General features: G+C 43.5%; 1 protein-coding gene across 1 annotated transcript in view; it reads right to left on the reverse strand.

The window, feature by feature from the left end:
• The window catches only part of SLC35D1 (solute carrier family 35 member D1), a 46,924-nt gene extending 45,200 nt beyond the window's left edge, over positions 1 to 1,724 (reverse strand). The window contains exons 1-3 of the mRNA XM_069594289.1: positions 1,106 to 1,724; positions 253 to 286; positions 69 to 155 (exon numbers count right to left, since the gene is read on the reverse strand). Coding sequence (XP_069450390.1) covers positions 69 to 155; positions 253 to 286; positions 1,106 to 1,308 — 324 coding nt within the window. The 5' untranslated portion in view covers positions 1,309 to 1,724. The remainder of the gene's footprint in view (positions 1 to 68; positions 156 to 252; positions 287 to 1,105) is intronic.
• Between the last annotated feature and the right edge of the window lie 10,761 nt (positions 1,725 to 12,485).

Below are 12,485 nucleotides of genomic sequence, written 5' to 3' on the forward strand. Positions count from 1 at the left end.
GGCACCGATGGAAAACATACATAGTGACTTCATTTCGAAAATAAAAGTATTGCTTTTTTTTTTTTTACCTTTCGAGGTACATTTCTGTCAAAGTCAGGAAACTTGACTACTCTGAGTGCCTTTCCCACCCAAAGTACTGCCACTGTGGCCACCATCTGTAAGCAGAGAACACAGATTCACTGTTCCACACATAAAGACACACTCAGAAGTTCCAACGACACAAACCACGTAATGCTGAAGATTCCAACTAACCTGGCCAAGTCCAACACACAGTGAAGAGGGAAATCTACAAAAAATGGTAGAGAAAAAAAAAAAAAAAGAAAAACCCACAGCGTCAGAAAAACCCGAACTCAACCTTACAAATGCAACCTCACAATGCATTTTGATACAAAACACACCAATGTCCGCCCCTTATCCAAATGACAATCAGCGAGGAAAATCACTGATGGTTGTCAGGCAACACCGCTGATTTTGTAGCTTCGGGCTGCCACTTGTCTCATCTTGTCCGTTTCTACAATTTCAGTCAGTTTTCTGAAACAGATTTTTCTTGGAAGTTAAGACATACATCTTTTAAACGGTTTCGCACCTTGCTAAAAAGGTGCTTCTGCCAAGGGGTCCCAGTGGCAGCATCACAATTTTAAATGGGCTTGAGGATGCGTAGGTCCCCAGAGGCTGTCAGCGAATTCGGGGAACCCTGAAGCCCCGGACCCTGGCCCAGGCTGTGGAGAAGGGCGGGCATCCCTCTCCGGCTCCCAGTCAGGCATGCACAGGAGTCGAAGAGTCACGAAGCAACTTCGCTTCGTCGCTCGGAAGAGCGGCATTTCCAGGGCGCTGCACTGCGGGCAGGGCAGGAGCTTTCCAAACGCACGCCCGGCGGTCCCGAGCTCCGCGCTCGGAGCGGGACCCCCACTCCGGGCCGCCGTGCAAGCCGGCTCCGCCGCCCGAGCCGCGTGTCAGCCGCCTGCCCGCCCTCGCCGGCTCCCGCCCAACTTTGTTCAGCTCCAACTTTGGAGCCGAAGTCCAGGGTGCCGGCGCCCAGCCGCTGCCGCCGCCCGCTCCTTTCCTTTCTTTTCCGCGGCCTGGGCCGCCGCCGCCTCGGCCCTACCTGTAGTTGGTGAGCACGCTCTTGTTGACCACCACGATCAGGAAAGAGCTCACGCCGTAAAAGCCGGCGGCCAGCAGCTTCAGGAATACGGTCAGCGTTTCGGCCGACGCCATCCCCAGCTCCTCCTCATGTCTGTGTGTGGAGGATTTCGCGGGGGCTTCTCCTTTAACCCTGGCATGCTGACGTCTATGAACTTCCGCCATGGCTGCGGCGGCGGGGCCTGCGAGGGAAGCGGCGGGCAGCGGGCCCGAGCGGCGCGGGGGTCTGCGGCGGCAGCTCGCGGGGAGCTCGCGGGGCCGGGGCCGGTGCTCTGAACCGGCTGCGCTCGCCGCCTCGGCTCCCCGCGCGGCCGCCGCCTGTCTCCGCCCAGGGGCAGGGACGCTGGGGTTCACACGCCCGGGGACTTTGATCGGGCATTGTGCAACGCGGGGTCAGAGGGTAGGGACCGCGCCTGGCTCGGCCTGGACAAGGGCTGGAGAGGGCTCCGGGAAGGGGCACCGGCGACCCTGAGTCCCGGACGGAGAGGGAGAGGAACCTTAGGGGAACCACTCGGGGACACCGGGGCTCCCGGCAGCACAGCACAGTCGCGGAAAAAAGCTGCCGAACGGCGCCTGCGCGCGAGCCTGCTCCGGGTCTCCGCGGCCGCGTACCTAAGATGCGGAGGCTGGCTGCTGAAGGACTGGAAGCCGTATTTTCTAGATAACTCCGGCAAGAGAAAATAAATAAATAAATAAAGACCCGCCTGCAATAGGTAACAGGTGGTCGGCTCAGTAGTTAACAAGGTGCGTGTGTCTAGGCTCATTTGAATGCTCTTTTGGTCTCTCTTGCAGAAGGTCCACGCCCTTAAAAAGTATCAGATATGGACCAAGTGTAAACATTCAACAGCTATTTGAGGCATTCTGCGTTGCCTCGGATTTCTTACGGTTTCTGAACCCAGAAAATGCCATACAATACAGTTTTATTTGCAGATCAAGGGAGACTGTTCAAAGAAAAGCATTGCGGTATCCAAAAAGTAGAAAGATAATCAATTGGCTTGCGGATTGGTGCAAGAGCAGGGTGTTAAGAGCTGAGTTCCTATTCTAGGTTTCCTAGAAATGCCGCCTCACTAGCTATGTACTCGGGTCAGTGAGTTGACCTCCCTGAGCCTGCATCGCCTCATCTCTGGATATAAAGCTGCTGCTGCTGCTAAGTCGCCTCAGTAGTGTCCGGCTCTGCGCGACCCCATAGACGGCAGCCTACCAGGCTTCTCCGTCCCTGGGATTCTCCAGGCAAGAACACTGGAGTGGGGTGCCATTGCCTTCTCCGGGATATAAAGCTAGTTTTCAGTAAATGGTGGACATTATATATAAGAGAAACAAATCATTATTACCAGCTTAAGCAAGGAAATGACATACCTAATTTTAATGTCAAGAAAGTAACTGAATTATTTACCCCAAAATTTTGTCTATAACTTTTCAATTTTTTCCACATTTAAAAATTATAGTAAAATTTACATAACACAAAACTTACCATCTTTACCTGGTAAGTTAGTATTTTAACTCTTTTTGAGTACATAATTCAGTGCTGTTAAGTATATTGTTGCACAACTCTTAACTGCTACCCTTCTCTAGAACTTTCACATCATCTCAAACAGATTATGAAACTACTAAACAATAACTCCCCTTTGCTCCCTCTCTCCATCCTCTAGTAACCACTATTCTATTTTCTGTCTCTATAACTTTTATGATTCTAGGTACCTCATATCAGTGGAATCACACAGCATTTGTCCTTTTGTATCTCCATTTCATTTAGCACAGTATTTTCAAGGTTCATCCACATGTAGCATGTGTCAGAATTACCTTCCTGTTTGAGGCTATATAATATTCATTGTATATACATCTTTTGACCTGTATGTTTTAAATTATCCTGAGAACACCTGTGTTCTTTGAATGTTCCTTAATAAAAACTAGCACAAGGATGAAATTTTTAGCTTGGTCCACAAGGGCTTAAGTGACATGGCTCCTGCCCTCCCCACCTGTTCCTCCCCAGGTTTTGGCTAACCACACCCAGTTCCCTGAAGGATAATGTAGGTTCCTGTAAAACCCTAACCCTAAATACACCCAGTTCCCTGAGGGATAACATAGGTTCCTGTTGCCCCTTTCTCTGTCCTTACTTCCATATTCCCTCTGTCTGGAATGCTTTTTCCTCTCCCTCCCCTGCCTCCTGAAGAACTCTTACATTTCCTTCAATATTTATGCAAAATATTCTCTCCTCTCTGGGTACCTTCTTTCACACTGCCTCTCCCTGCCCTCCACAGAAATGTCATCTCTTGTGCTTCTCCCACCCCAGCTTTGTTCATCCCCTTTTATAGGGGGTCTGGGATTAGGTGTTTGCCTGACAGTCTGTTCCACTTCACAGTAAGCTCCTGGGGGCTGGATGAGGCAGGGACACCTAGCACTGTTCGAATGTTTTTACTAAATGCATCAATGATGTAACTTCAATGATGAGGGGGGAAATGGCCAAATTTCTTCCTTAACTGCCGGTAGTAGAAGGAAAATATTCGGGAAGTTATATTTTGAGAAACATCCCTTGTGAAAAAATTATTTTGAAAATAATAATGCCCCTCATAACAAAAGCAAACAAGCAAAAGAGACTTGTATCACATGCTCTCTTCCTCTCATCCCAACCCACTTTTCAGAGAAAGTGACTGCTAACAGTTCAAAGGCTGTGTACGTAGACTCCGTGCCTACATACACACATGCGCACATACATATATATTTACATACATATACATATATTTACATATGTCTATTGTTATACATTTTTTAACATAAATGGAGAGAATCATGTGAGAAACACAGATGCTCAATCCAGACACTGTTTCTGATGTGGTTTTGTGACCGTGGGCAAGTTACCTGACCCTATGGTGCTTCAGTCCCCTTGTCTGTAAAATGGGGATAACAGTAGCACCCGCCTCTTAGGGTGGTGATGAGAATTAAATGAGTTAAGTTAAATGTTAAGAATATAGTACACACTTTACAAGTGTTCCTAATAATAATAATCAAGGAGATCAAACCAGTCAATCCTAAAGGAAATCAACCCTGAATATTCAGTAGAAGGACCGATGCTGAAGCTGAAGCGTCAATACTTTGGCCACCTGATGCAAAGAAACAACTCATTAGAGAAGACCTGATTCTTGGCAAGACTGAAGGCAGGAGGAGAAGGGGCTGACAGAGGATGGGATGGTTGGGTGGCATCACCAACTCAATGGACATGAGTTTGAGCAAACTCAGGGAGATGGTGAAGGACAGGGAAGCCTGGCATGCTGCAGTCCATGGTGTGACAAAGAGTCAGACACAACTTAGTGACTAAGCAAAAATAATTACTATTATTACCATTATGCAACCTTTCTCTTTTCACTTAGTATTCCTTAAAGGCCTTTCTGTGGCAGTAAAGAGACTCTACCTCATTCATTTTTAATGGCTGCCAAGAATTCTTGTCAGCTGGATGCATCAAAATTCACAGTCCATCCCGTGGACATTTAAATTATTGCCATTTTTTCAGTTTATAAACAATGTGTCTTTGATTATCCTTGTCCATTCCACTTTTGCAGGTATCAGTTTCTAGAAATGGAATTGCTTAAAGACTACTTTTTAAAAATATTAATGAAATGAACAAATTGATCCCCAAAGAGGTTGTACCAATTTTATACTATCACTAACACTGTATGAAAAGTAAATCTTTTCTAAAATCAGATGGAGATAATGCAAACCACTGAAAAAGGCCAGATAATTGTTCAAGTACTACTCTGTGGAAGATGAAATGCCAGGTACAAATTTATGCAGTAACACAAAATGAAATAAAAATAAATTGCTTAAAAAGTACTGATCTGAGCAATTACTATTGTTTTTCTCAGCATGTTTACATACTTTATTAACAAGTATTTACTAAGATCTACCATAGGCCAAGATTGCCAGAAGAGATATCAATAACCTCATATATGCAGATGACACTACCCTTATGGCGGAAAGTGAAGAGGAACTAAAAAGCCTCTTAATGAAAGTGAAAGTGGAGAGTAAAAAAGTTGGCTTAAAGCTCAACATTCAGAAAACAAAGATCATGGCATCTGGTCTCATGACTTCATGTGAAATAGATGGGGAAACAGTGGAAACAGTGTCAGACTCTATGTTTTTGGGCTCCAAAATCACTGCAGATGGTGACTGCAGCCATGAAATTAAAAGACACTTACTCCTTGGACGGAAGGTTATGACCAGCCTAGATAGCATATTCAAAAGCAGAGGCATTACTTTGCCAACTAAGGTCTGTCCAGTCAAGGTTATGGTTTTTCCTGTGGTCATGTCTGGATGTGAGAGTTGGACTGTGAAGAAAGCTGAGTGCCAAAGAATTGATGCTTTTGAACTGCAGTGTTGGAGAAGACTCTTGAGAGTCCCTTGGACTGCAAGGAGATCCAACCAGTCCATTCTGAAGGAGATCAGTCCTGGGTGTTCATTGGAAGGACTGATGCTGAAGCTGAAACTCCAATACTTTGGCCACCTCATGTGAAGAGGTGACTCATTGAAAAAGACCCTGATGCTGGGAGGGATTGGGGGCAGGAGGAGAAGGGGACGACAGAGGATGAGATGGCTGGATGGCATCACCAACTCAACGCACATGAGTTTGAGTGAACTCTGGGAGTTGGTGAAGGATAGGGAGGCCTGGCGTGCTGTGATTCATAGGGTCGCAAAGAGTCGGACGCAACTGAGTGACTGAACTGAACTGAACCATAAACCAAGAACTGTGTTGGATTTTCTCAATTCCAGTAATGATTTGTGGACACACAGTAAAATGCTATTAAATCTAATAGAGTCACACATTCTCAGTATGTGCCCGTAAAGATAAGATCAGTTTCCAGTATTCTAACAGGATTTTTATTATAGGTATTTAGACTTGTAGGCATTTTAGGCACTCAAATCTGTTTCCTAACCATAGTAATATTAATCACAGAATTATATATGGGAAATGTATGCATTATCTGATAAAATTTGATGAAGTTGAAAACATATCTAAATAAACTACAAGATTGGGAAAACTAGGTTTAAATGTTCTCATTGATATACATGCTTACTCTATTTAGAAATGTCAACATTGTAGGTTGATATATTTTATATCTTGCTAGGTGTAATTACTAGCAGAAAAGCCTTCTTTGTATTTAAATCATGTCTTTTGCTTTAGCCATTACATTTCTCCATGAGGGAAATTGATCTGTATACTATTTTTTAACATGACTCATATTTCTGCATTTCTTTTCCCTACACTTCTCCCTTTCTCTAGCTCACTTGCTCTTCTTATACTGGAATTTATTTAGCCTTTTTTGGTGTTTGCTTTTGTTTACCAATTTGTTGTTTCACTGCCAGCCTAGATCACACCCAATAACCAGTGTTGCATCACTGATTACACTATAGCCAGGGAGCAAAGGTCTTAGGTGTTTCCTAGTTGAACAATGCTTTTAAAGTTCAGAGAACCACAGTGCATGGAAGAAGCATGCAGCTTCTCTGCAGGGCTTCATTCTTTTCTGTGTTGGGTTGGAAGGAGACCTTATTGATAATCAATGGTGAACCTGGCAATGTGCTGTAATTGAAATTCATTATCTCCTTTCATCCTTACCACTCTAGGAAGTAGGTATGGTGAGACAACATAATAGGAAAACAAAGACCTAGTGGAAGTCCTGAGTCCCACAGCTCTAAGTGACTGTAAAGATTTGGCCCCAGTCCATTCAACATTTGGTTGGTGCTCCTCCACTAGACACCCCTGTCTTACACAGGGTAGGTGGACATACTTGCTTTTAAAGTTCTCACAATGCCATCACTTCCTTCAATTACCAAGGTTAATGTTCAGTAACGCTATGAAGAAGAATAACCAGGATATAGGGACACCAATCTATTAAATTCATTGTCACTTATGACCTATTCACAAACACCATACCAGACATCAATTTATGCATCAAAACTACAGAGACATTTCCAACTCAATTTATTTACAACTGAAGCTTACACAAATGTATTCAAAGTCAGTTGCTTTGAATCTATCTCTGTGAACTAGCCTCACTATCCACCTGTTCACTGGATCTATGACTCCCTCAAACCACCTTCAAACTCACACCAAATTAGTTTCATCCCCTCCAAAACCCTGAAGCTAGTCACCCCTAAGCCACCAATGACCTGCAAGGAAGTACACCCAGCTGACTCTGTCTTCTCTTATCTGTGACCACCTCACAGCATCTGCACTACGGACCCTCTCCCTTCCTTTAGCTACACTCCCCTCCCCTAACTCCTGGGACACCGTACTCTCTGCTACTCCTCCTGGTTCTCTGAATGCCTCGTCTCATTTTTGCTGGCTCATTTTCTTCTACCATATCTTTAAAATAAAGTTCCATATCCTCCAAGGCTCCATCTTGAGTCTTCTCATTTGATTCCTATATGTTTTCACTCAATAATCACATCCCATTCCATGGCTTCAATTATGATTTAACATTTTGTCAACACTTCCTAAATCTACTTATGTGTGTTCTCTTGAACTCCCGATTTGTATATCCCACTCTGTCCTGAACATCTTCACTTGGATGACTCTCTCTGAGCCTCTTCAACATGTCTGAAACTAAACTCATCCTTATCCTCTGAACTCCAGCAAACAACTCTGTTGTTCCCTATTGTATCAAGTAATAAATCCTGACCAGCTGAGATCCTGGCTCCCTTACTTAGCCACCCAAAATGTTTGCTACTTCATGTTGTTCAGAGCCAATGAACATAATTCAATTCCTGTATTGAACCAGTTGATTTTGTAAGAGAATCTTAAGATGATTACTATCTTTGTAGACTATACTATGGTGGAGAGTACATTTGATGTAATCTTGAGGCAAAACTATGATGATGTACTCCTGACCCTTCCATTTAAGAAGTAAACTGCTTCCAGTTGATCCTTATAACTGATGAAGAAGAAAAAGCATTTGTCCCACCAATAGTTCTGTACTAGGTGTCTGAAGCTGTAGGGTTGATCTGCCTCAGTAGAAATGCTATATATGGAACATTAACTAAAATTGGAGTCACTTCCTGATTAAGTTTATAATCATTCTGAGATATTGGTCAAGATTTGCCTTCTGTATTGGACAAACAGGTGACTTAAATGGAAATTTGTTAGGTATCACCACCCATGCATCTTTCCAAGTCTTGGAAAAGATGACAGCACTACTCTCTGCAGTTTCCCTAAAGGTATATGATTCCTTTTTGTTACTATTCTGGTAGGACGGGAGAGTTCCAGAGGCTTTCTCTTTCTACCATTATGGTCTATTCCATGGGTCAAAGAGCCAATATAAGGATTTTCCTAGTTGCCAAGTATATCTGTTATGTCTAAACATATATTTCTTCTATTTATACATTCAGGAATCAGATAAGGCTCAGCTGGTAAAGAATCCACCTGCAATGCGGGAGATCTAGGTTCAATCCCTGGGTTGGGAAGATCCCTGGAGAAGGGAACAGCTACCCACTCCAGTATTCTGGCCTGGAGAATTCCATGGACTGTATAGTCCATGGGGTCACAAAGAGTCGGACATGACTGAGCAACTTTCACTTTCACTTCAACCACACATTGGATCTACAGACTCACCAGGGCCACTGTGTTTCAGATTTGGGCTAAGACTCCAATTGTTACCTGACTCAGCCCCCAGTTTCACTGGAGTCTACTGTAATATAGGGGCCCAGGAATTAGTATCAAGTAACCAGTGTTCCATAATCCCCAAAAGGTATGGGTATTTCCTTTTCCCCAATACATAGTCACTCTCATCAATGACTGCAGGCCCTTTGAGGAAGATTTGGAGGAAGTTATAAAGTGTATTCAGTGCTGAGAAAGATTGAAGGCAAAAGAAGAGGGCAGCAGAGGATAACGTGGTTAGGTAACATCACCGACTCAGTGGACATGAACTTGAGCAAATTCTGGGAGATATTGGAGGACAGGGAAACCTGGAGTGCTGCAGTCCACAGGGTTGCAAAGAGTCAGACATAATTTAGTGATTAAACAACAACAACAATAGAGTGTATCCCTGTCCCATGATACAGGAAGGAAACTTGATTCCCCCTTCAACGCAAGAGTTCTGGCTGTATAAATTGGCTTATGTCTAAAAACTGAGTGAGAAACTCCATTTCAGAAACCTGTTAGATTTTTAAATTTTATTACTTATTATTTTTAGCTTCATTGGGTCTTCACTGCAATGCGCAGGTTTTTCTTGTTGCGGAGCAGTGGTTCAAGGCATGCGGGCTTCAGTAGCTATGACTCTCAGGCCCAGTTGCTCCAAGGCATTCAGAATCTTCCTGGATCCAGGATCAAACCCATGTCCCCTGCATTGGCAGGTCGATTCCTAGCCACTGGACCTCCAGAGAAGTCCTCAAGTTGGATTTTTTTGTTGTCAGTCTGTTTTCTTCTGTTGTATAGATTAAGCACTATTTTAGTAGACTGCCATGCTATTAACATTCTTAGGGATGTTGTAATCAATTAACCACTGCCAAAGATTCCTGGGATTAAAACATTCTGGTTACCACTATGTTGTTTCTTTCCTTTTATGGTAAATAACCACCACTCACCTTAGGTGTTTAAAAACCACTACTTGTCTCTGATACTCCAGGATTTCTATCATCCCTATCATAAACAGAGAGCCCACCTCCATAGTGAAATTCCTCACCATTATGCCTGGTTTGTGGAGAACAGCCCTAACAGAACTTCTCAAGGACATTTGTAGTCTACACACAAATTTGTTTTTCAACATGCTGACGATGGGCATGTCCTCTGGATCCTCTCAAGATGCAGTGGAGAGATGGGTATGTAGATCATTTATGATAAAGGCACTCTAATATTCCTATCTCCCTAAACCTTGGAATTCCTTCCTCTACATTATAATGGGGGAAGTTCTGGCCTCTCAGTCTCATTAAACACAGGCCACTTTTGAGCCCAGTTCTCTGTCAGCTAACACATGTTTAGACTACTCCCACCTTTATGAGCTAAAACATTAAATCTAGAACCTCAGGTAAGAGCATTTATGTCAGTACATTTAGCTTAAACCAGTACTATAGCTCATCTACCTTAAAACTCATTACATATTCTCCAGGTTTACATTGATGAAAATTAGGAAATTCTTGCAAATTTTTGGTTTATGAACTGTGCTTCCTCCTGGGTCAGACTTTGTACTTGTACCCCTGGAGCATAATGATATCTGACCCTAGTAATAGAGATATTAGATAGTTTTGAAGCAAGGAAACACTATTAATAATATCCTCAGGCACAGGAGGACAAGCTTCTTCTACTGTTAGAAAGAGTATGACCTGGGAATTCAAAATTCTCAACTTGTTTTAAATCTGGCCAGATATATCCTTATTTCAAGATTTAGTGGCCCTTTGCTTCCCTATCATTTTCCCTAACTTCTTCATGAGAGACACAGCAAAGCTATAAGTTCAAATAATGTAAATTCTGTAAACTTGACAACTAAATATTTACTCACTTTTAGCAATACCAGCCCTGTGACTATGAGAAATGAGACATTCTCTTAGGGCTGCCATAGACTCTCTCTAGCTCTCTCATGAGATTTTAACAAAGAATATAAGGAGTATAAGGAACCAAGTCTGATACTTCTTTCTGTGTTTAAGTCTACTCAGAAGAACTGCTCCACACTGCAGTCTTCCTGGTCACAGTTACTGCTGTAACAGGCAAGTACAGCAGGCACATGCTCCCAGGCACTTGTGTCAGCAGGTACATCCTTACAATTAACTACAGGTGATTATTTAATCAATCGTGCTACTTCTGCATGGCATGGGTTACCAGCACCCATTTCCCATTAGCAAGGAGCTCAGCCACTACATTGAAACCCAGGGACAAAACCAAGTTCAGTTCAGTCGCTCAGTCATGTCCGACTCTTTGTGACCCCATGAATTGCTGCACGCCAGGCCTCCCTGTCCATCACCAACTCCCAGAGTTCACTCAGACTCATGTCCATCGAGTCAGTGATGCCATGCAGCCATCTCATCCTCTGTCGTCCCCTTCTCCTCCTGCCCCCAATCCCTCCCAGCATCAGAGTCTTTTCCAATGAGTCAACTCTTCGCATGAGATGGCCAAAGTACTGGAGTTTCAGCTTTAGCATCATTCCTTCCAAAGAAATCCCTGAGCTGATCTCCTTCAGAATGGACTGGTTGGATCTCCTTGCAGTCCAAGGGACTCTCAAGAGTCTTCTCCAACACCACAGTTCAAAAGCATCAATTCTTCAGCGCTCAGCCTTCTTCACAGTCCAACTCTCACATCCAGACATGACCACAGGAAAAACCATAGCCTTGACTAGACGGACCTTAGTCGGCAAAGTAATGTCTCTGCTTTTGAATATGCTATCTAGGTTGGTCATAACTTTTCTTCCAAGGAGTAAGTGTCTTTTAATTTCATGGCTGCAGTCACCATCTGCAGTGATTTTGGAGCCCAAAAACATAAAGTCTGACACTGTTTCCACTGTTTCTCCATCTGTTTCCGATGAAGTGATGGGACCAGATGCCATGATCTTCGTTTTCTGAATGTTGAGCTTTAAGCCAACTTTTTCACTCTCCTCTTTCACTTTCATCAAGAGGCTTTTGAGTTCCTCTTCACTTTCTGCCATAAGGGTAGTGTCATCTGCATATCTGAGCTTATTGATATTTCTCTCAGCAATCTTGATTCCAGCTTGTGTTTCTTCCAGTCCAGCGTTTCTCATGATGTAGTCTGTAGAAGTTAAATAAGCAGGGTGAGAATATACAGCCTTGACGCACTCCTTTTCCTATTTGGAACCAGTCTGTTGTTCCATGTCCAGTTCTAACTGTTGCTTCCTGACCTGCATACAGATTTCTCAAAAGGCAGGTCAGGTGATCTGGTATTCCCATCTCTCTCAGAATTTTCCACAGTTTATTGTGATCCACACAGTCAAAGGCTTTAGTCAAAAAACCAAACCAATCCCCAAATCCCATCTTTTGGAAAAATTATGAGTAACAATTTCTATATCAATCAAAGTCCAGTTAGGAGACAGAAACCACACTAGTTATTCGATTAAAGAGAATCTAATATAAACAAATATTAACTAGATAAAATGAAATATTAAAAAAAAACCCATAAGGTGTAAGGTGTCATGGAGGTAGCAACTACAGGAAGGGAAGGAGTAATAAAGGGAAGAGACTGGAATTATTAAAACCAATAAGAGGGAGACTTGTGGGTCCAGCAGTTAAGGATCCTTCTGCCAGTACAGAGGACAGGAAGATTCCACGTGCCTTGGGGCAACTAGGGCCGTGCACCACAGCTGCTGAGCCCACACACTGCAACTACTCGAGCCCACGTGCCCCAGAGCCTATGC

Source organism: Ovis canadensis, chromosome 1, assembly GCF_042477335.2.
Source record: "Ovis canadensis isolate MfBH-ARS-UI-01 breed Bighorn chromosome 1, ARS-UI_OviCan_v2, whole genome shotgun sequence".
Taxonomy (NCBI): Eukaryota; Metazoa; Chordata; class Mammalia; order Artiodactyla; family Bovidae; genus Ovis; species Ovis canadensis.